This window comes from Hemicordylus capensis, chromosome 6 (genome assembly GCF_027244095.1).
Source record: "Hemicordylus capensis ecotype Gifberg chromosome 6, rHemCap1.1.pri, whole genome shotgun sequence".
In the NCBI taxonomy this organism is placed as follows: domain Eukaryota; kingdom Metazoa; phylum Chordata; class Lepidosauria; order Squamata; family Cordylidae; genus Hemicordylus; species Hemicordylus capensis.
The window spans coordinates 115,366,334-115,391,586 of record NC_069662.1 but is presented as its reverse complement, the minus strand read 5'-3'; the positions used below and the strand labels follow the sequence as shown (position 1 = coordinate 115,391,586).

The 25,253-nt window shown below is 40.9% G+C and overlaps 1 protein-coding gene and 1 long non-coding RNA gene across 10 annotated transcripts in view; one reads left to right on the top strand and one right to left on the bottom strand.

Moving 5' to 3' along the window:
- The window catches only part of CREB5 (cAMP responsive element binding protein 5), a 358,942-nt gene extending 339,754 nt beyond the window's left edge, over positions 1-19,188 (top strand). For 6 of the 9 annotated variants that reach the window (XM_053262690.1, XM_053262691.1, XM_053262689.1 and 3 more), the window contains 4 exons: positions 4,210-4,533; positions 10,040-10,267; positions 13,903-14,011; positions 16,456-19,188. In XM_053262690.1, the coding sequence (XP_053118665.1) occupies positions 4,210-4,533; positions 10,040-10,267; positions 13,903-14,011; positions 16,456-16,619 (825 nt within the window). In that variant the 3' untranslated portion in view covers positions 16,620-19,188. Of the gene's footprint in view, positions 1-4,209; positions 4,534-10,039; positions 10,268-13,902; positions 14,016-15,313; positions 15,769-16,455 lie in introns of those variants that run through there. The other 3 variants (XM_053262694.1, XM_053262695.1, XM_053262692.1) reach the window with 3 other exon arrangements.
- On the bottom strand, positions 7,756-22,289 carry LOC128330220 (uncharacterized). The gene is made up of 3 exons (XR_008310013.1): positions 21,843-22,289; positions 10,099-10,219; positions 7,756-9,723 (listed from the first exon to the last, which is right to left on the bottom strand). It is a non-coding gene; the product is annotated as an uncharacterized LOC128330220 (long non-coding RNA).
- Between the last annotated feature and the right edge of the window lie 2,964 nt (positions 22,290-25,253).

Sequence of the window (25,253 nt, the reverse complement as noted above, 5' to 3'; positions counted from 1 at the left end):
ATTTATCTCTCCATCATTCCAGAAGGGAAACAAAGAAAATCAAACCATAACAAATTACTAAGAAAAAATATTGATTTATTTAAGGAAGCCTACAAATTGCTTTGAAAGTACAGTATGCTTTGCATCAGAGTCAACTAAACACAAAATCAAAAATATAATTCAACTCAAAGCCATAACATTTTAAATGGGATTTTATGAAACCACATATCATTTTAAAAACAAGAGTAAAAGAGAACCAATGGAGCCCATACACACAGAAACACACATACATAGATCAAGAAATGTTCTTTCTAGAAGATTCTTAAACACCACTCCTCTATAAAATTCCAGCTTCCACAAGATTATAATCAAAATACGTGTGTCAGTTGTTCCCGACATAGTGATATGTCAACTCACTATTTGTGTTATTACTACAAAACATTATTTAGTTCACTTCCACATAGTCTTAAGAAGAGAAGAAAATCTCATTCAGTTTCCTGTAAGATTTTTGTAACAGAACAAGGGTTTAACTAAACCAAAACCAATTCCTCCACAGGAATTTTCTAAGTTCCACAGGAAATATAAATATGATAGACATTATAGACAAGAAACTCCTTATTCTGGAAATAAGAAGTGACCAGTAAGTTTTTAAAACAAAGGGGAACCTTTGTTTTAAAAACTTACTGGTCACTTCATATTTCCAGAATAAGGAGTTTCTTTCCTTTTGAGAGAACACTTGTAAAGGAGGAATTATGCAGAAAGCCTTTTATACAATTTCCTGTAAAAGTATGCCCCAAAATTATACCTGGTCATCTCTACTCTAAAGTACCATTAGCATGTACTAAGAAGCAAAGAAAGAAAAATAAACCGCAATTATCATTATTATTATTTTAGAGTGCTGGACTAGGATTGGAGAGACTCAAGTTCAAATCCCCATTCAGCCATGATACTTGCTGGGTGACTCTGGGCCAGTCACTTCTCTCTCAGTTTAACCTACTTCACAGGGTTGTTGAGGCAAAACCAAAGTATGTAGTACACCGCTCTGGGCTCCTTGGAGGAAGAGTGAGATAGAAAATGTAAAATAAAAATAAAAATAAATTAACCCTTCAGTGCTAAATATATTTACATGAATGTAAAATTAAATCAGCATTCTGCTCTAGATATATTTAGTGTAAAAGCTATACAAAAATGGAGGGGCAAACTAAAGAGTTTCCTTCAAAAAACAGCAAGAACTCCTAAATTCTAAAGTCTCATTTAACCCTTTAACACTTTAGATACAAAAGTGAACACTTTTAGGATTGTAATGAGGTTGTTCACACGACCTTTTGCTGGACCAGGGAAGGAGGGCAGGGGGGAAGGTAGGAGAGCACATACCTTCCCCGTAGACAATCAAACAGTCATCCCAGCCACATGGCTCATGTGCCCACACGACTGGTACTGCTGCGAGCTGCACAGCATTCTGGAGGCCAGGAAAATGGGCCTCCCGATATCCCACAAAGCACTGCACAACAAGCACAGTGCACTGAGGCATTCTCCCATGAGATGGGTGCCCGAGCAGTGCAGCCAACCATACACACAACCATGTATCTGAGTAAAAGGACAGTTAACATGAAGTAAAGCCCTGCTGGATCAGGCCCAAGGCCCATCCAGTCCAGCATCCTGTTTCACACAGTGGCCTACCAGAAGACGCTGGAAGCCTACAGGCAGGAGTTGCCTGTCTACTGGCAGGAGTTGCCTATTTCCTGCTGTTATTCCCCTGCAACTGGTACTCAGAGACATCCTGCGTTTGAGGCTGGAGCTGGCCTATAGGCTTCCAACTAGTAGCCGATGATAGACGTCTCCTCCATAAATTCCCAGGCTACCCAGGGATGCAGTGTCAGAATCAGCCTCAATCCTAGGGCTTCACACAAGCAGCCCCATCCAGCACTGTTCCCTCTAAGGCGTGCTCACATGCGCGTGCTCACAAGTTTTTGGATGTCAGCTCAGTTCATTTTAGATCCTGCTCATGTTGAATCAGGAAAGTCCCACTCTGAATGCAGGTACACACACACTGCCTTGATACTGCTGCTCAGAACAAAACTCATTCCACACAGAGATGAAAAAAAGTAGAGGGATTACTGCTACCCAGGTAGGGCTGCTCGTTTGAACAACCGTGTTGTCTTTTCCTCCCTTACATTTATAATGATTTGGGTGGGTTTTTCCCCGCTCTCTTCTCTTAAGAATCAATAGAAAATATATAATTTTGTTTTAATAATAGCTAACATAGAGACATAGTTTAGTGTACTGGAATAATTAGTACACTTATTTTGATTACAGTTGTGTAGTAATGAATATGTATAGAATAGTAGAGTTTTAATCATCTTTTCTGAGAATATTGCTGTGTGTGTGTGTGTGTGTGTGTGTGTGTGTGTGTGTGTGTTTAGAAAGTCAAATTCAAAGAAAATGTCAGGGTTCCTCCCAAAGAGCGTCAGAGAATGCTTGGACAGGTTTTCCCCCCCACATCTCTTATAGTGAGGTTCCATTGGACATGCTTTTATAACAGTACAATATGACTGCATATATAAATAAATGTATAGTTTATTGTTGTGATTAATAATGCTGAATTCTATTTGTTCAGTTTGTTAGTTGTTTCTATTTCAGAATGAATATGCTGTGCTCAGAAAGTGTTCGGCAATTCTGAGTGCTTCCATAAATAAATAAAACATCATTTTCTAGCATCTTTAGAGGTTTACCTCTGTTGGTCTGCCTGTTGGTGCTGTCCTTATTTCCCAAAGAATGTGCATATTTCTCAGGATATGTACATTTGCCCTCTAAATAAGACGCAGAAGTGTGGGGAGGAAGCATCACTCACTCACAAAAAGTTACTCTCCTGTCAAGTTAAGATGTCACTTTCTTAGTTCAGCACTGGTCCCTCTACTCTGTGCGGAATGAGTTTTGTTCTGAGTGACAGTCTCAAGGCAGTATGTGCACATGTGCATTCAGAATGGGGCCTTCCTGATTCAACCTGAGCGGGATCTAAAATTAAGTGAGTAGACATCAAAAAACTTGTGAGTGCATGTGCACACCTTAGAACGCCGAGTCCAACCCACTGTGGTGTCTTGGATCAGGAGCAAGCAAGAAGCTCAAGTGCTCCCCCTCCCCCACTTTTCCTCTACCACCTCATATACTCAGCTTCATAGAAGACTTCCTTGTTTTTTCACCACCATTTGTTGTATCACCCAAATTCACAAATCAGGACTGCAAACTAGGATCAAACCATGGTTTGCAATGCTTGTTTGTAGGGAGTTCTTAAACCACTATTTTCCAGTGTGAGCATCATAGCAAACTCTAAATTAATAAGCAAAGAAGTCTACTATGAAACCAAGTGCATGAAGGAAGGAAGAAGCATTGAGCTCATCACTTATCCCTCTTCTCATAAACTGTGGTTTAACAGAATATGCTGTCTGAATTGGACCTTTATTTTTCACTTTGAAGCAGCTTAAAGTCTGTAGTGAAGCAGCTCAAGTCTATAAAGTTATTTTGTGAGGCTATACTATTTATTTATAGCAAATGTTAAAAACACTACCTTAAAGTGAAAGCTTACTGAGTTAAGGAAATGAATGTCCTGCTCCTTTTTAGCAGCAAAATATTCAAGCATATGTCAAAGTATCTCAAGAATCTAGAGTAACTATTTTGTAATTCAGATGTCTGGGTGTTTCTTCATAGGCACTGTGAACCCCAAAACACAATTCATTAAGGACCATGGGCATGATCCAGCCTAAGTTGTGAATGAGAATGTGACAAATATTTATATACTACTTTTCAACAAAAGTTCCCAAAGCGGTTTACATAGAGAAACAGAAATAAATAAAGATGGCTCCCTGTCCCCAAAGGGCTCACAATCTTAAAAGAAACATAAGATAGACACTAGCAACAGCCACTGGAGGGATACTGTGCTGAGGATGGATAGGGCCAGTTGCTCTCCACCTGCTAAATAAAGAAGAACCACCACTTTAAAAAGGTGCCTCTTTGCTCAGTTAGCAGGGGACTTTAAGTGAAAAGCACTTCCCTTTGATTTCAATAGGAGAGATTTAAGTGTGGTTAACATTGTATTAGTTAGTGGAACCAGAACGTTTTTAACTGTGACTGGGTCATACCCTATATATTTTGTAAATTAATAAAATCGACAATAGTTGCTACAAATTGCAGACAACGTATTCATTTTAATGTTCTCTTTATTTTATGTTTCAGAGGTTGAAGGCAGCATTGACCCATCATCCTGCAGGCATGTCAAATGGGAATATGAACACCATGGGTCATATGATGGAAATGATGAGCTCCCGACAGGACCAGACAGCACACCATCATATGCACTCACATCCACATCAGCATCAAACGCTTCCACCGCATCACCCATACCCACACCAGCATCAACACCCAGCACACCATTCTCATCCGCAGCCTCATCACCAGCAGAACCACCCACACCACCATTCTCACTCACACCTTCACACACACCCAGCACATCATCAGACCTCACCACATCCACCACTGCACACAGGTGGACAAGCACAGGTAGGCCCACCCCCCCCGCCAGCTTATTATAAGTCTGTGACAAATGCTCAGGTTGTTGTCTTCTGTGTGTACTTGATCCCAAATTTCTCAAGTCATTTATTTAATCACAAGCACAGATCAGACAGTACCTTTCCCCCATCCAGCCCATTTTATGGAGCAGAGCAAATATTCTCCTGCCCCTCCCCATCCACTTGGTGTACCAGCTGTGCCTCTGCATCTAATACATGGACAGAATGTTGCATACAGCCTATCTGCATACAGCCTACACACATGTGTAGTATCCAGCACATGTAAGCCAAATCATGTGGTCAGTCCCCCAGAAATATTTGTGCCTATGTGTGTTGAATTTTATGTAGGTAGGCTTTATGCAGGCATTCCTTTCCCAAATGCAGATGTCAGGGTATTGCACTGCGTGGCTGGATGGTGGGCAACCACAGACTCCTTCCTCTCTACACGATGGCGAGATCATGTAAGAGAGATCTTTTGATCCAGCCCATAGATGCGACCATTCATATCTCCACATAGTCTAGCACTTTTTTTTAATTTTAAAAAAATCAACATCAAAGTGGATTAAATGAGAAATGTACTCTCAAAACTTAACACACTGTGATTTCTAATTTATATAAAAATGTATACATATTTTGCCAAATGTATAAGAATGTTACAAAAGAAACTGATCACATTTTTGGTTGAAATAATTTTGAGCTTCATGAATACATCTCAGTGCAACTCTGCAATTTACGCAACAGAAACAGTTACTCTGGGTTACACCAGTGTTTCCCACAGCAAATACCTGAAGTGTTGACCTGTCTTTAAACACCAGTGAGCATACACAGGTGACATGTACGTGACACTTGTACATAGTGTTGAAAGCAATGGAGCAGTATCTGTTAAAGACAGTGTAATTGCAGGAATAGTGACTGACGTCCAGACTAAGCTGAATAAAGTACTCCTACTGAAATTTAGTAGTTCTTTAGACTGCTCCCTGATTCCTGACTCCATCTCCTTGAAATGCTTTTTGCACATCTGAAACTAAAACAGTAAGGGCAATACATGCACAGCCTCTGTTGCCACATAGGGAGTGCTCCTGCTGGATTGTAGCAATTTTATGAAATCAAGTTCATTGATTTCTCTGGAATTTACAAACACATACCGAAGGTTTCAGCCCATGGAAAATCAGGTGCTGCCTCTTTACTGCACACTTAGGTACAACTGATACTTAAAACATACTAATTACACCATTGGTCTAACCAGATGAAGATTTAACATACGGACTGGGACATGAAACAGGAGATACTTGCTGTTGTCAAAATTCCCTTGAAGCAGTGCAGTTCATTGACTTTGGTGGAATTGCTTCAACCGTGTATTACTCATATAAAAGCAATATTTGTTCAAAAACACTGTGCAGAGTTGCTTAGAGGAGAAATGGGATTTTTAAGATCTATAGGTCAGGTAGTTCTCTGGACAACAGAACAGTTTGAATTCCTCATGGGAACACAGAAGCAATGACACTTTTTGAAGAGGGCATTGACTGGGATAAAAGATGGTTTGAGTGAGTAATAAACATAAGGTTATTACTTTCCAAACCCATCTATAATTCCCCTTAGTACTGGCCTCTTTGGGGGTCAGACTGCTTCAGCAGACACATTAATCTTATGGTACACTTTACTAATTATTAACCAACTCTTTCTATTGAACCAAATACTTCAGTTTCAAGGTTCATGTCAAATCCAAAGCATGATCTGAATTGCTAGAAGCTGTGTTGCCCCTTGGACATAATTTTGATTATTTTATGCCATGCCCCTGTATTAAATTTCAAACTTTTCAACAGCTATGCAGAGCGTAATGAATTATGGGTTGCTAAAATGAATGAGTACAAATGTAGCACTAGGTTATAAAGAACAGAAGGAATGTACTGGATCAGGGATCAAATACCCAGTCCACTTAGGATGTCCTTTTTCACATGATAGATGTGTTGCTTTGAGTTGGCTAGCCTGATTCAGATAGGACACCCATTTTCTAGGTATTGGCTTGGTTTTAATGCAAAAAGATATTTTCAATGAATTCTCTGTGAGATGACATTGGAAACAACTTAGTTGTTTTGTACTGTTCTCTGCTGATCATGGATCATCACAGTTTGTTAACAGTGGCTGACAGCTTAACAAAGTGCTGATGCTCTGTGAGATGCACCAGTGCTGAGGGATGGAATTGATTAACTCAGAACCAGTACTTATGTGGAGGGATGAATTTTGACGACCTTCCCATCCCCTGGAAAACCCCTGTGTCACCCAGGAATATGTCCCTGAGGGTTGTGCTGCTTTCCACCACTAGAGACGAAAGCCAAGAAGCCACCAGCCCTGCCCCCTAATACTGATGCCTGCCTCGCGTCCCTCATCAATGTCACCCCCATCTCACTGGCTGCCTTTTCTTCTGGAGGCTCCACTCTTTGAAATTGCAGGTCAGTGTCAGAGGCAGCGAAGACCTCATGGAGCAGGGCCCTGTCAATGCCGCTGGATTACTTTCTCTTTCTTCCTTCCACACCTTCCGCCAACAGATGGTGCCCTGCACTTTGCTCCCAAAATGGAGCAGACAAAGAGCACAAGTCCATTGGTGGGAGGCATGGGGGGAGCTACTGGATCTTAGTGAAACAAAGAGAGGCTGCTGCTCCATGCTATTAGCTTCATCTTCTCCAGCTCCTTTGCTGTCCTGAAATTTAAAAGAGTGGCACACGTAGATTGTAAGCCAGCTGGGGGATGAGGAAGAAAGTAAGTCAGCTGTTCTGGCAAGGGAAGCAAGGCCAGTGTTCACATAAGGAGCAAGGCTAGGATGCAGGGGAGTTACACAAAGGGCAGGCAGCAGGGGCAGTTAGGTGAGGTGACTCCTGAGGAAGCAGGGTGAGGTGCCCACTCTTACTGCACCATGGTGCAAGCACTGCCTGAGACTGTATACTGAGCTCAGTATTGTTTACTCTGACCAGCACCAGCTCTCCAAAGTTTCAAGCAGTCGTCTTTTCTAACCCCACCTGGAGGTGCCAGGAACTGAACCTGGAACCTTTTGCATTCAAAGCAGATGCTCTGCCTTTGAGATGATCTGCCCGTCCCCATTTTCTTCCATGTCATCCAAGAATCTACAAACACCACAGGAAAGAGAGGCTGAAAAGAACACCCTTTATTCTACATGTTATATACACCATCCGTCAAATGCTATTGGATTGTTAGGCCTGTCAGCAGCCCTTAACGTTAAATATTGCTAATGATAATGTTTCTGTCCCATTTCTTTATGGGTCTTGGAACTGCTGTACAATAACTGGGAGAAGCTTGTTTCTTAATTAATTAATTAAATAAATAAATAATTAAACCATTTATATACCACCAAAAATGTAAGTCTCATTTATAGAAAATGATCCCTATTCATTTAAAAGAAAGCAAGAAGGCATGGAAAAGTTTGTTTTCTATGTACAAGAGAACGGTTCTGAATAGCAGAGCTTAAAAACAGTATTTATAGGTTGAATAAATAGGGAGAAAGGCATGTGCAAAGATTTTGGTGTCCATAAACCATAAATATAAACAACCCACTGATGACTCAGAAGGAATTTCTTGTCGCCTTTGATGTTATGTTGACAATTTAAAAGAGACCTCTGAGGGCTTTACACTTCCAGTGCATTGCCAAGGAGGCAGCATCCATATCCCTGCAAAAATGTGTCTGGCATTACTCAACATAAACCTTCTTGAGTTAATATGGGGGTCGTAGACAATAAGGACCAATTCACACAACCCTAGGCATTAGCTACAATTTGAACTTAGGGCTGATCTTGGGCATGTTATGAAGTGATCATGTGACATTTTCATCAAGTACAGTATTCAAGTCTTGACTTCGTAATGTGAGTAGTCATTTTATCAGGTCATTGCTGCTTCACCCATGTTCACAGATTGGAGTTTCAATGCATGCTAGCCTTTGACTTTACCATGCTTATTGATATTGGAAACCAGCCAACAGCTGAAAGCTTTTGTGGTGCCAAGGTAAAATGTCAATTCCAGGCACAATTGCAAACTCTGGTGATTCAAATGTTCAGAGCTACAGAATAATAGTCCTGTGTGGCACATCAGAAGGCACCTGAGGGATTGATTTCTTGAAAGCATACCCATCTCTAACACTCCTTGCTTTTGTAAAGCTAGCATACCAACAAGAAAGCTAGGCTAGAAATATTGTTCCTGCATAGACATGGATAGGTGGAAATGGGGGTGAGGAATCTCCCACATGCCTTACATTTCTGTGCAGGACTTTATCATCAATGTTTCTGAATATTTGAATCATCCCTTAGTTCACCTGCACTCAGCTTACAATTTGGGGCACTTCCATGAGATAATAATAGTAATAGTAATAGTAATAGTGGCTAATATTATCCGCAGCATATAGGCATCACGCACAATTGTGCTTAAAATGAAGTCACAGCTGAACAGGGGTGTTCCACAACAGCATGGGCAATGTTTGAAACACATGCAGGGCTGGTGCTGAACTGTCCGCATTACCCTGTGGAGAATGTCAGCCAATAATAATAATGATGATGATGATGATGATGATGATGATGATGGCTGACATGATACACAGCAGTACGATGCCACTGTGTGCCACATCAAGGTTGCTTCGGACTCCTAAGTAAGTCTAACACTGTTCAGAATATAAGTTATGAATACCTCAGTTCTGTAATTGGTGCTACCACAGTTACTCCCATTATCCTGAATGAGAGTAATTGCGGTAGCGCTGATTGCTCAGCTGCTCATTTTGAACAGTGTTGGGGCAGCTTACGAGACCACAGCAGCCCTGGGGCAGAGCATTCTGGTGCTGTATTGCTGCACATCATGTCATCCATTAGTAGTAGCTGTAATGATAAAAATTAATAATAATAAATCAGCCCATCATTGTAGGGAAATGAACAACTTCATTCCCAGCTTTTAACTTGCTTCAGTCTTAGATATCATTCATATATACAAGGTGAAAGCCAATTAACACATTGTTACACTGCAGGATAACTGTCCATGTAAACAAGGCCTATGTTTTGTGCAAAGGAAAAGTCATGTCTTTAAATTATGGATGAAATTAAGCTCCCAAGATTTGTTCCATTTTGTGATTAATACTTGTCACTGGAGTGATCTAAATGTTTCACACTTGAATCGAATGCTTTCTTTACTGCTGTTGAAATGAAATGAAACATTTTTAATAAGATGGAGCAAAAAAAGAAAAACAATTTCCTCCGTGCTGCAATTCAAAAAGGCCATTCCAAAACATCCTCCTGGTCCATGTAGGCTGTTAGTCAATGAGTAATTTAAGGGGCATCTAGTAAAGTCTTTGAACATCTGCCATTCTCATATCTTGCCAAAATGTCTGCTTTCAAAGAGCATAGCCTGGTCATATTTTTTAAACTGGAGTTCATCTCCCTTTTATTATTTCATAGTTGACTATGAAACCATCCTTACTGGTTACTTGACTGAATTATTTTCTTCATTAGGTATCAGCAGCAGCCCAACAAATGCAGCCCACCCAGACGATACAGCCCCCTCAGCCTACCGGGGGTCGCCGAAGGAGAGTGGTGGATGAAGACCCAGATGAGAGGCGGCGGAAATTTCTGGAACGAAACCGTGCAGCTGCCACACGCTGCAGACAGAAGAGGAAGGTCTGGGTGATGTCACTGGAAAAGAAAGCAGAAGAACTCACCCAGACAAACATGCAACTTCAGGTGCGGGCTCCTGTCTACATGCCTAGGACACAGAGGCACTGTTTGCATCTTGGGTAATTGCTGCACCACCAAGACCTTCTTGATTTAAACTGGTGCTGCTACACATTAAGCTACTAATGCAAACACAGAGAATCTGAAAATATTAAATCAATATAGATGACTAAAATATATGGGGAACTTTAGCCAAGAAGAGTGTCAAGATTTGGAGGCTCTCTGGACTCCCCCCCCCCCCCGCCTTTTTTTTTTTTTTTTTTTTTTTTGCTTGCCACTCTTTTTGGTAGCTCATGTACAAAGAGGTTTTTCAGTAAACCACATGAAGCAATGTCTTTTTTCACTACAGATGGAATGGATATCTAGTAAGTAGTAGAACAGTGATATGGAAGGACGAACCGAACTTTTCTGGATTCAGCCTCAAACATTATTTTTGCATTATTAGGCGTTGGAATTTATTGCTCATGTTAATTTTTTTCTGCCTCAATTTTATTTTATTTTAGTATATGTGTATACCATCCAAAATGCATTTTAAGTACAGAAACATTGCCTACTTTCCTTAAATAGGCTATACTTTGTTCCCATCAAGAAGATGCTTTTCCTACTATGGATTAAAGCAGTGGTTCCCAATCTGGGGTCCTCCAGATATTGCTGAATACAGCTCTCAGCATCCCCAACTACTATCCCAGCTGGGGATGCTGAAAGTTGCAGTTCAGCAACATCTGGAGGATCCCAGTTTGGGAACCACTGGATTAACGCATCAAAAATGCTAGGTCTTAACAAAAAGCAATACAAGCATTCTAATCTGTCTAATTATGGAGTGATTCACAGCACCATGCTACCTGAGAAGGCGCATGGTGGGTCACTCGTTTGAAAATGCCTCAGTTTCAAACTGTCCCCACATAAAGGTAGCAGATGATGGAGAAAGTTAGAAAGTATTCTGCTCCCTAACATACTAGCTTTACACACAGAGGAAGAAGTTAGTGTTTAGAACACATTTCTTATAGGCCTTTCAAGGTTGGTACTGTCTGCAGAAGTAATATACAGGAGAACCTCATTATCCATGGATTCGGTAAGCGGGTTCGCGTATCTGAGGTCGAGTAAAGGACACCTGACCTCTGTATATGCAGGGGGGAAAGAGAGAAAAACACATTGACCTCGCATATCCGCGAGTCAGTTGTGGCCAAAAAAGGCTGTGGAGATCATTTCCAGCTGCCATTTTGTTCATTGGAGCCACAAGTGGCTCAGTTTAAGTATAAAGAGAGAGAGAAAATGGTGATTTTGGGCCAATTTGGGGGCATTCTGGGACACAGCACAATTTGGGGGGAGCAGCAAAGCAAGGTAAGGAGCTCCCCCCACCCCACCCCTTCATCCCCCCCCGCCCCCGAGACTTTTAATAGAGGGAAGTTGTGGTCATAAGTTGCTGAACACTTTTCTTTTTTTAGCTCTTTAGTTGAGCTGATTTCCCATATGTTTTGCTGTGCTTATGTTAGGAGCACCAGCAGATAGGAGCCAGATAAAATTTGTGGGCACTACCAAACCAACCCACTTCCTTCCCCTGGCATGCACAGAGGGCGCAGTCTTCCACTTTACACCAGACTCTGGACGTACTCTCAGAAGCTGTGAGCATATCTTTGCTGTATGTCTCCAAAGTGAAGCACTGACTCATCTCTTTTTTTCCTGAGTTCTCAGTGCATGCTGGATGAAACATTCCATCCTCCTCCAAGTTGTCTTATGAGAGTGAGAAGTTTCTCATTCTGGCAGTTGCCAGGAAGATATTTGTCTGCTGGTGACCTGGCAACTGCATCTGTGAACCTCTTCAGTATCCATTGTGTCCGCTATTGAAGTTGGAATCAGCCTCTTAATTTTGATGGGATGGCCGCATGCTTCAATCACAGTATTATTTTTCTTAATCTTGAAAATTATTTAGCCTCCTGGAAATTTGGAGCAGAATCAATTGGGAAGTTTTCCTCAGCAAACTTTTTGCATCAACTTGGATCAGTGTGAGGACATGGTAGTACTCCTTTTAATTTCAGTGAGGTGTATATACAGGAAACTTCCTAGTGAATTGTGACTTGGTTATCAGTACTCTCCCTCCCTCTGTCTCATTTCACTCTTTTTATGATTACCACTTCCCCTATGCTACCATATAATTGCTGCAGGTCAATGTGCTATTGACCTTTAAGAATAAAGAGTTAAAACCCATAGATTTTCCTTGGTGGCATGATTTCTTAAACATCCTGGCAGATGGTGATTAATATATGGCACAAATATTCTGCAAAAGCAGAGAAGCTGTTTAAATTTAAAGAGCCCTTTAATAATAAACTAAAATATCTGAGTGTTACATTTATTGACACAGACTGCAGTTGTAGTACACCAGATCAAAGCAGTTTAATGAAAAGCCTACACATATTTAAAGTTATTCAGGAACAAATAAATTTATGTATTCAGCAAATAAATAAGAAACCAAATTATGTTTCTTGCAAAAACTGATCATTTGTACCAAATTACTATTTTCTGCTTCAAAAAGTATTTTGACTATACAATATGATATTATATGCTGAATAAATTTAAGTTAAACTATAAATCTTTATTTAATTCTAACTATATGTATGCATGATCAAGCTACAAGCAGGTCTGTTTCACAACAGGCTCTTCTGAATGAATGGAAGTGATCTGTGATGTATGGCAAACCTAAATTAGCTTGTAGATTGTAGGGATGATATTAGTCAAAGCAGTAATTTCTATTAGCTATCTTCCATGTCTTATTTCCATCTCTGATTAATTCTGTCTGACTTTACTAACCTAGCCCATAATGATGAAGAGATATATTTTCAGACAAGTCAATATATTCTTTGTCATTCTCTTTTTAAAACAGTTTAATTAAAAGTCCTTTGTCATATTGGACATTATTTTACCCCAGTCCTGAGCCCCTTCTGCAGTATAATGTGCACACAGAGCTCATGGAGGGAGGGGAGGGAGGGAGGAAGAGTTACGCGCATTTAAATATCCATCTGTTGAGATATCATCGGGCTGGTCAGAATTCTTTAAAAATATGTATTCTATTACTTCATGAGCAACATATTGTTAAATATGGAGAATGTTACACATCATTATTTAAAATAATGAATTTTCAGAATGGACACAGAGTAAGTGAAGTGATACTTGGAACATATCCCCACCAGTGCTCATCCAACAGTGCTGGGGGCTGCCTCTTCTATTAGATCTGAGACCAGGCCAGATCCTGTTCAAGGAGAGAAACTTGTCAATTTGTGCAAATACTGGGATACTAATGCCCAGAGAGCAGCAGAGCAGATGGGGAAGTTCATTAGATTACAAGTAATGATATTTCTACAGATTGTCTGCTCTTGTGCAAGGATTGGTTTAATACCGTAGTGAAAATAGGATGACAGACACAAAGCTTGCAGACTATGACACTGGTATCTTCTGTGGGTGGCCGGGCGGGGTGTGTGTGCGTGTGGAACCTGCATGAATGGTCAAATCCTTTGTGACCCCATTACCATGAAAAGTATGTATACACACTCTCATCTTAACATTTACTTAGAAATTTCTAAACCACTTTTCTGTTTTCTCAAACAGAAAGTGTTACACAATTTTTAAAGTAAGTTTCTCTTCTCTTCTAGAATGAGGTTTCCATGTTGAAAAATGAGGTAGCACAGCTGAAACAGTTGTTGTTAACACATAAAGACTGTCCAATAACAGCCATGCAGAAAGAATCACAAGGATACCTAAGTAAGTAGGTAACATGTTTGTATTATCTGAGGTTACGTACTAATCGTACCTTTCCTTTTTCAACTAACCTCTCAGTTTCTGAATAGATACTATAAACAATCTCATGAATGGCATGGAATGGCATTTCTATACAGCCCAGAGCCTTTGGATGGATAGGGCAGTATGGAAATATAATAAATAAATAAATACAATTAAATGAGCAGGATCACATGAAGTTAGTCAGGACTAGGCCCTGTTGGAATACATGGGACATGACTAGCTGAAGTGTCTTTAATTTCAATGGGACTGAAGCCCTATTCAGACATTGGGCTGATTCAGACAAACAACAACCCCTACACATGTTGCGGCCACAGCAAGAATGTGTCCACCCCAACATCACTAAGGACATGCTAACATGATCTTGGCATGTCCTTACATCGCATGTGAAGGGTGTTCTTCTGAATTGCCCATCTACACACGCTATAAATCCCTGTTAATAATGTCCTTTAATGACATTGAGGTGGGTGCATTTTCACTATGGCCCATTCAACATAATGTGTAGATCACTGTACCTCTTTACAGTTATGTACCTGTGTACACTATATACACTTGTATAAGTGTTGAAGATAATGTGTGTGTGGAGCTTTAGTCATGGTTATCTTAGTCTGAATCCTGCTCATATAGTGGAAGTACCTGTGCTAAAGTATCCTTTTATACTGACAATTCAGTTTATCAGACTCAGGGCAACCTTTGTACTAAAAGGTGTCTTGTAGGGCCTCAAATAATCTGAAATGGCCAATAGCTTCTAAGACTTATGATGTCAACTTCTATTGCTCTGTCTAGCAAGTGTTGTAACTTAATCAGAGTGTTGCTGGTTTTTGGTTGTTGCCATTGGTCTAGTTTTCATCATCTGATAAACCTGTGTCTGGGCTTGTACCACTTCAGACTGAAACTGGAGCACACACATAACAGAATATTACCCCCACCGCACGCGCGCGCACACACACACACACACACACACACCCCTATGTAATTTTGTGTGGAGAAGCATTCAGTAATGTGAGCTTCCACATGTAGTCTGGAATGATTCAGCCCAGAAACAGACTTTGCAATCTCAGTAAGAATTAAGCCATAGTTTTATATCTAAAAATGTGAAACAGAAGTGCAATTTCAGTGTTTGCTGGTTGGAAAGCCAAGATTTGCTGTGGTTCCCAGTCAACTGTGCATTTGGTAGTAAACCCAGGATTGTTGCTACAGAATGTGCATAATTCACCTCAGTGGTAGTTCGTGGCAGAGGTTGGGTAAGGCTTGCTTTTGTTCCAGCTAACTTCCTCTCGGCATGTGAGGAATGAAGGCCTCCTACACTCGCCAGAGACTGTTCCACCTGTAGGGAGTCTAGGGGTGGGGTGTCATCTTCAGAAAACCCAGTGCTTCCAGATTCCCTAGCACCACTTATTTTAGGGAAAATCTGGAACTAGCACTGCCTCTCTTTACCAGCTTGACATCAGACCCCTGTTATAGTGCTTGAAAGGGAGACGTGGCAGCCTGGACTGGAGAGGCTATGTGTTCGGTATTTTGCTGGAGCAGCTTGGACTCCATGACACATGTCACCAAAGGAGAAGATGATACTTCAGTACATGCAAGTAGTACAGTGCTAATTTACTATTTTACACTGAAGTATTGTTATATTGATTTGAAGTGCTAAATACAAACATAACTCAAGATATAAATGTATCTTCTAAGCAGAGATGCCATGAGCATTCGAGACTATGCATTCAGAAGACCAAACACCCCTACTTGAATGCTTGTGAACAGGATCAAGGGGAGTCCAGGCAAATGTTTACATTCGTCTGCTCACCTGCATCCTGTGAGCTGCCACCTCCTTCCCTTTCCCCTGCCCCCAAACCCAATTACTTACTTTTGGAATTGAGGAAGGTGAAGGCAGCAGTGGGCACTCCCATGGACCAGCAGAGCATCCTTTTCTGCCAGAGACGATGGCTCTTTGTCCCAGAATCACAGGTGGAAAGGGATAGTCTGTGGCGCCCTGGGAGTGCCCCATCTTCCCAGCCCCAAAGGTATAGAGTTTGGGGCGTGAAAAGAGGAAGGCAGCACAGGCAAGGCTTCGTGAGCACCTTTTGTGAGTGTTTGAATCAACCGCTTCCAAAGAGCTCATGCTTTTGCGGGTGTTCAGTTGGCATGCACACAGAAACTCAACTCTTTTTGAACTAAACTATTGGGGTGCTTGTGCATCCCTGCTTCTAACCATAACTTGAAGCAACCCTAAGGATTGCAACATTTCACTGTTTTTAAAATTTTGTGTAAGCCTAGCTAATTTTAATAACTGGATCCCGGATTTCCTATTTCCCATTTACATTCTGCTGCCTATTTAACAGTAATGTGCAGTTCTTAAAAAAGGGAGCGGGGTTCTACTCACATTAACATGAGCTTCTGTTGTTCTCTTTTAGGTCCTGAAAGTAGCCCTCCTGCAAGTCCCATCCCCACCTGCTCCCAACAACAAGTCATCCAGCATAACACCATTACAACTTCCTCTACAGTCAGTGATGTTGTCGGAAGCTCAACGCTTAGCCAGATTGCAAGTCACAGAACAGATATGAATCCAATCCTTTAAAACCTGTTGGTCAGGAACTGCTATGAAACAGTGATAAAATATCAGATTTCTTTTCTGTTAACGGCATTTTTGCAGAGTTATCTCAGACCTGGAAGACTCTCCAACCCCTGAAAGACTGAGTTTCATTTTTATAGTTATTAAAATGTCTTTTATACTTAGTAATAATAAAGGGAGTTATGCAATGACTATGAGATCAGCTTGGGAGACGCTTTGGTGCTTTCTCCAGTTTTCTGGTACCAGTTACTTGTTATGTTTGTTTGTTTTTAACCAAACTGTCCCTGTACATAGTCTTGTTCTTTCTCATCCTTGCAGGCTGAGACCTCAGAAACAAATTTAACTGCCACTTGTTAGCTGAAACGAGGCTTGAGAAATATTAAACAGAAATATTAAACACAGGCAACTAAGAGTAATTGGGCCATAAATATATGGAGGAAGCCTGGTTGACAGCGCAATAAGTACATTTGTTTTGTGAAAGCACCAGGCCCTCAAACACATTCATAGCCTTGCATACCTTTTTCTGTTTTGAGAATGTTTCCATATTCCACATAGTTACTGGCTCAAACATCAAATTATGGCAAGATGCCCAACTAATCCTGCTCTCCCTCTGTCCAAGCTGTTTATGTTCTGCTATTCTGCATGCACAGAATTTTACATGGAATTTGGTCTGTTTTCTTGTATTGAAGTCCCCCCCCCCCAGGTTTTCTTGGGCTACTTGTTTGCAGAGATACATTTGAAAATATGCAGGCAGTTCATGTAATCCTGCAGTGATTGAAATTGTGTTCCCTGGCCATCTATCCCTTTCTTGTGTTCTCTTGTCCACAAGTCCTTCACTCACTTCTTTTTTGCCTACCACCATGGTGCCCTTGTACAGATGCAAAATGAATGCAAAATATGAAACGTGCGTACTTTTTAAATTGCATGATTTTTTGAGCTTCCTCGGAGTTTCCTGACTCTTTCATGTGTACTTTGTTTTTCCCTCTGCACTTTTTATGTCTCCCTCTGAAAACCATATAGTTCTACATTCTGCCCTAAAACTTCTTTATTGTCCTTCATACTAAAACTCTTATGCCTATTTTCTTTCTGCTTGCAGAAAGTCTTTCAACTTTCATAAAACACTAATGTTGAAGAAAAGCCTCCAGGCCCACCACCCGTTCACCCAGAAACAGCTGGCTTGGTCCCTGTTTTCAATAGCCACTTATCCACAGCTGCGTTGGGTTTCGCCTTTTCCAAAAAAAAAAAAGCACACTTTTTATGAACCTGATTTAGTGTTTTTAATAAATAGTAAAAGTTAAAAGCAGTTTAACCACAGGTGAAGTCTGCTTATAAGTCAGCCATGCTAGGGAAAGCCTTGTAAGATTTTTGCTGTAAAATCCATAGCATAGGAGGAGGGCAAATCTAATTATGTCAGTTGTATTTTTCTTTTGCGTTGCCAGTCAAAAAAGAAGAAAGTATATGCCCAAATCCAGGGAAGAAGGAGCACTGTATAGTAGGGATTTGCACAGACCTGGTTGGAGGCCCTTTTATGGGCCTCCGAACAGGTTCGAAAGACCAGCGGTTTGACCAGTTCAAAGGCAGGGGGGTACCTTTAAGGACTGGGGAAGGTGCTCTCCCACCCCCACTGCATTTCCCCCACCAGTGCTGCAGTTTAAAAGGGTCCGGTGGGGCAGCAGCATACCTTCCTGCCACCCCGTTGCCTCCTTGTACCAGAAGTGACTGGAAGTACCCGGCGCATGTGAGCACGTTGGGCGCATAAGCTAGTGTGGCATGTTCATGTGCCCAACATGCGCATGCATGCCGGGTTCTTCTGTTCACTTCCAATCCGAAGAGGCAATGGGGCGGCAGGAAGGTATGCTGCTGCCCCACCAGACTCTTTTAAACTGCAGACTCTTTTAAACTGCAACGGAAGGGGGGAGGACAACTTGGAGGGGGGGTAAGAGCACCCTCCTCAGTTCTCCCCCTCCACCCTCGAGCTGCCTCCCGCTGGTTCCGTACACTTCCCTACTGTATCGAGCTGCACCACACTGCGATACTCAACAGCTATTCAGAAAAGGTTGTCATACCATAACAACTGGGAGCTCTTCTTCCTTGTATCTTCCCATACCGCTCCAGGAACAGATGATGGGTGATGGGACCACATTGTGGGGACAAAGACACAGGGCCTGGGTGCTGCATAGCTATGTTACCTTCATCCATACATTACTGAAGCAGCATGGGAAGAAGTCATGGGGAAACGGTGTCCATTTTCCTCTGGTACCATAAATTGGCCTGCTAGCTGTACTACACGCAGGACTGCTCTCGCTAAATTAAAGTCGGAGTTTTAATCTTTCAGAATAAAAATAGACACCAATTTTCAGCATAGTGAAATGTCGGCAGCTGAGCACCACCCATGCTACTGTATGCATGTAAACCCTGCGCAGGCTGTGGTGGAACAGCCCTGTTCCACTGCAACTTCAAGTTGCACAAGCACAGTGGCACAACGCAATGTCCATTATTTCCATATTACAGCAGAACAGGGCTCAGGGGTGTAGCAAGGTTGTAGTGGGCTCAGAGACAAGATTTTAAAACGGCCCCCACCCTCACTGAAGCTCAGCTCATGAAATAAAGAAATCTTAAATGAGGCTGAAATATATATATATATATATATATATATATATATATATATATATATATATATATATATATATAAAACACCTATGTGCCACAATAGAACATCATCTTAAATTATTTTTGCAAATTTGATGGTACTAGAGAAAGACATGCTGTTCTAGTAGCTCCAGATTCTTAACACTTACATCAATTTTGGAGGATGAATACAACTGGAGGAAGCCCAGGTGGGTGCGCGGCTGGGGGAGTCAGTTGTGTGACTTGCCTCTGGGCAGCCCCCCAAGGCAGTGGGCCCCCAGACTACTGTCTCCCTTTGCCCTATTATGGTTATGCCCCTGACAGGGCTGTTCCACAACAGTGTGGGCAGAGTTTATCCCCCCACACACACACACACGGACACATAGTAGTGCTGGCAGTGCTCAATTGCCCACATTATGCTGCATGGAATGTGGGGGATTTAATCCACAGGTTGCATTGGTGCAACGTCAAATGCTATGGTGGTGATTCTAAGCACACTTACTCAGAAACAAATTCCTGAATCAATAGAACTTATTTCCAAGTAAATGTATTTAGGATTAGACACTCGTGATTCCTGTGTCATGAATGTGACCATTTTAACTGGTTGGAAAATATTACTTAGCAGGAACTGCTTTTGTTTTAAAATTTATAAACAATTGACATTTGGTCACGGTAAGCTGCCTTATTCCCACTGGATTTAATGGCTTTTCAGCTGCTAAAGCTCTGCCGTAATATGTCAAGAAGACATTAAAGCTGCAATACAAGTAGGGGGAAAATTTTGCATAATGAATTCAAAACTCATCATTTTGAATAGCATTACCAAATAGCCCGGACATGCCTGTATGATAATATATAACTGTCTAACACACTGACAAGAAATGTACCATGGAAAAGTATATGAAGAGCTGAGCAAAGGGACTTGTAGATAACAGCCAATCACTTACTTTAGCTTCTGATACCTGAGAGCGTAGCACTATTCATACATTATGTGCATACAGATATCTGTACAGTGTACATGTTTGTGTGTGGATGACTATATATGCATTCATTCTGAAAGTGAACCTGGGATCGGAACCTTTCAAAAGTAGAGTACAGATTGTGTGTACTGCTGTACATGCATTGAACATCATGTGTGAATAACTGTACACCATGGGGCTTACTTCCACTTTAGTGTGTGTAGAATTGCTGCCTTAGTTTCGACTAACTTTACTTCAGCTGGGATCAAAATAGTACAAGCTGTTTCCAGCAGATGTAACCCATCCTTGTAAGAATCACACACTTTTAGTATGCAATTTATTTTGTAATATAAATAAAAAGCAAAGTGATGGGGAAAGGAAAAGGAGGCACTACAGAACAATGTAGCTTGTATTTTGATAATAAACTCAAACCACGAACAATATAGAAGTTAGAAATGTCAGATATTTTTTCTATTATATTTTTGAAGAACATCTCATTTCAAATTATTTAAATATTGAAATAGCAAGTTGTAAAGACATTTGGTGACAGTGAAATGTTTTAAAGTCATTTAGGCTATGGGAGAAATTTAGATTAAACGTAGAGCTTTAAAACATAACCTTTCTGTCACCACCACTGGTGTTTTCCTTTATGCATATATGTACAAAGAGCTCTCTCATCCAAAAGGGTTTCTCCATTTACTCCAGTGGAGGGGAGAGCTCATCATGCATGGAGAGTGGTGTACATGATGGAACTTCACCTCTGTTGGAATGAATGGAGAAGCCCACTTGAAGGCAGTCCAATCTCCATATACAAGATATATGTTTGGAGTAAAGCTTTTTCTTAATTAAAATAGTTGCTGTTGCTAGGCTAAATTCATGCCCACAACTTCATAATTAATTCTAAAATAAGTCCATGTTATTCCAACTTATGTTTCCAGGACAAAACACTGGCTGACATCGAGAGCAATGGATACTGCTTTTAACATAGCTAGAGGCTTCCCCGGCAGCGGAGCATGTATACACAGGATGGGACATTTTGCTGATTTCCCATGCCTCTAGAAGTGCTGTGTGCCTTCAGGAATATATCCCTGAGGACTGCATGACCGTCAGGGACATATTTCTGGAAGGCACTGAGCACTGGAGGCAAGGAAAATAAGCAAAATTGCTGCCCTTCCCCATGCAATCTACTGCTGGAGAAGCTTTTGGCTACAAGGATGCAGCTTCTCGTGTTCTTACTCTGCTGCTCTGGATGTCAGCCATTGAACACTAAACTCAGAGAAGCGCAGCACAAGTTTATGCGTGAAGTAAGTACGATTGGGTTCAGTGGGTCTTATTCCCAAGTAAATGTACATAGAATTACAGCCTTGGTCTGCTTTAACATTAAAGTTTTCTCTTTTCCCTTGTTCAGACTCCATCACTTAAGTGTCTAGAAGTTAAAATAACTTAAATGCTTAGCTAACAGAAAAGAGGCCACTGGTATCTGTAGATAAATTGGTTTATTGCAGGCCAATATTCTTGGTCAAATATTCTCACTAAAGGTTTTTCAGCCTTGAATTTGAGATGGCCAATAAAATTTAGTAGGACTGAAACTGAAGGTAGTTTCAAGGGAAGCCCAACTAAATTCTGAGGATGTTTCAGGTCTTACCCTTGGCTGGTGGCAGGCAGTCCTTTTTCCCCCTGCTTCTCTATGATGGTATGGCAGCGGCAGCATGGGACCTCCATAAATTCTTCCCCAGAATGCCCCGTGAATTATGCTGCATTGTAACAATTGTCATTCTCTAGAAGGAAAAATAACAAATGGGATTTAAAAAAAATAATTTTCTCACTCCTCCCCCATCACAGAAATTGCCTCTCCCACTCACCGCCATTGTTGCCACCTGTTAATGTGGTGGAGAAAATGGGGAGAGCATTTCCGATCAGCCCTCGTTTACTGTAGCATGAGCTATGTAGCCTGGAATTTGCTTTTTCACACTTGGTTCACTGGTGTTGTCTCCAGGGGCAAATTAATTCCTGGCAAACTGGAAGGGTTCAATCTCTCTTGCACTCCTAGGCAAAAGAGGGTTCCCCTAACTCCTCCATGACACTGCAAGTGACACTGCACATCCCCAAAGCAGAGAAGTACATGATGAATCCTTGAGAGTCATTGTGTGATTATATACTCTTCAATCTATAGGCAATTATACTCAGGGTTTCTCAAAATACAAACTTTAAAAGGAGTACTCCTACTTTACACTTTACTCACAATTTTGGTTGATATCACATGTATAGAAACAGCTAGCAAGATACTCTTGACTTAAAGTCTTCAAATAAATTCTGAGCTTTCCTCCCTAAGTCTTGACCGTATCTGCAGTTCTACTTGACATTCACATGAGGAAGGACCATAGCTCAATTGTACAACATAAACATGCAGGAAGTCCAAGGTTCAGTCCCAGGCATCTCCAGGTAGGCTGGGAAGATCTCTTTGCTGAGAACCTGGAACAAAGCTGCCAAGTCAATGTAAATCAGGGTAGGCAACCTTTGGCACTCCAGCTGTTGTTGGACTCCAACTCCCATCACCCCCAGCCATAATAAATTTTGGCGGGGGGGAGTTATAGCTCGACAACAGCTGGAACACTAAAGGCTGTCTATCCCTGGTGTAGATGACATTGCCCTAGATGAACCAATGTCGTCTGATTCAGTGCAAGATAGCTTTAGATATTCAGGAAGGGCTAAAAGAAAAAAGCCACTTTCCCCGTTTTTTTGTTTTTGTTTTTTTTTAAAGATCAGCACATTAGCTTGAGTATTCTATGTGCTATATCTGGAGTCTGATAACTAAAGATGTGCATGAATTGTTTTTTAAAAATTTTGATTTGTACCCAAATCGTATCACCCCCAATTTGTTTTGGGTCCGAATCTGACCAGCTAGCACAGGGGTGATTTGTTTTGTCCACAAATTGCCCCAAACAGGTAGATTTGTGTACAAATCATTTTGTACCCAAATTGATTCACACATCCCTACTGAGAACCTTCTAATCCCTTCTTCCCTGTGCCCATTGCAGATTTGTATTTTAAAAAAACAAACAACAACAAAAAACACCCCTTGGGTGTGCAGTTAAAATGCTCCCCCAACAATGAGGGCTTGACTATATTTGCATACAAGTGTTGACCTTGGTTGTAATTGTGTCTTTCTAGCTGTACAACACTGAAAGATTCTTGGAAATTCCTGGCACTGTTGATTGCAATACTTATCCAAAAGGGCTGCATTGCAATACAAAGTTTTTGTGCTATGTCTCTCCCTGCCCACCCCACCATAAGCCATATTCCTATAATACACCCTGTGGGAAACCAGTTGTGTGTGTGCTGTTATGGTGTGTTTTATTGTGACAATGATAAGCTTTTACTGCATGCTTATTTATGGAGTTTAAGTAAATGTACACAGACCCCTTTTTGATTATTAGTAGTGGCAACTGAATGATAGGGCCTAATTGGCATATCTTTCAACATACATGCTCTTCACTAGCATGCTAGCTACAAGTGTTAAAGCTCTCCTTTGTGGAAGGATTATATTTTTAAAGCAACAATATTTAGTGTTCTGTTTTTGTTTTGATTTAAAAAACAAAAACAAAACAGCATTTTAGTTAGAACCTGCTTTTTATCCAACAAGAAGTTTTTCTACAAAAAGAAAAAGAAAAAAAAAGTATAGAGTGGATTTATGGAAATTCAAGAGGACCAAAGTGAAACTAAAAAACACACACACACAGGAATCTATTAATTTAGTATTCACATAGAATTTTATAAAGTATTTATTACTAAATGTTATTTTTAACACATTCCATTTAAACAGCATTCTTATACAGAATCTGTTTGTATTTTTCTTAGTTGCATTGGGGCAATCCACCCAGCACCCACTGTTGTACAACTTCATCCATGAGCTTGAAACTCATGCAAGCCTAATAGAAATGGAAAGAGATTCACAGCAGCAGTGCTTGGAGAATTGCCCTGTTAGTTTTGCAATGCACAACTCTCAGTGTATGTATATGTAAATATATATATAAAAATATATATATAAATATAAATATATATCTATATCTTTGTGGATTGTAAGCAAGAGTTGTCCATCTTAGATGGAATGATTTGCTGAGGTCTACAGCCTGTAAATGTCCAGAATTCAGTATTTTCCTTAAAGCAGCATCTGCTTTTTGTAACAATAACAAAAATGTACGAACATACAGTTGTTTCCTTTTTTTGTTGAAGATGTGTACAGGCCTGCTAAAGGGAAATAACCCGTATAACTGGAAAGCTACCGTTATGAATAGGCTCATTGTAAGCAACTCCAATGGAGATCCTGCCCAACACTTACTTCTTTTTTGAATATCACATAGTGAGTTGCACTAAACTGCCTTATCAGTTTGTCTCGTGTCCCTTAATAAACAGTGTTCCATAGCTTTAAACTGTCGAAGCTCCACTGTGTATCCGATAACATTATCTGACATGTTACCAGGGTGGTGGGGAAGTAAAGATTTTAATTGGTTCAAAGACTTAAAACAGTGCCTCAAGAACAGAAACTGCTGCAACTAATTAGCATCATACTGCATTTCAGTTATTTATATTATTTGAAAATTGCACTTTAGCTATCTCCCTCTGGTCTTACCTTACCTTGTAAAATGTTGGCCAGTGATACATTCAGATGCATTCACTGGTGGCACTGCCATATCTACCCGCATCTCTCACACTAGCTCGAAAAGCGGGCTGCTAGGAGGATTAGAGTAGGAAAAAAACCCAGTGGTTTGCATACAATGACAGGTGTGCTCACTACTTCTGTGTCTATTTAAACCCACCTGGCAAGCCTGGCAAAGACAGGGAGGGTCTGTACCTACTGTGGAGAGTATGTCATTGCACTCCCTCGACTGCCACCATTATTCCCAATGGAAGTGCAGTACACTCCTTAATAGGCAAGGACCCAGCCTGACTTGGCAAGCCGCGCTGGTGGGTTTAAAATGCCATGGAAGCAGCGAGCTTGTTACTTAGGTGGATCACTGCATGGTATTTAAGCCAGACAGTCATATGATCCTTGAAC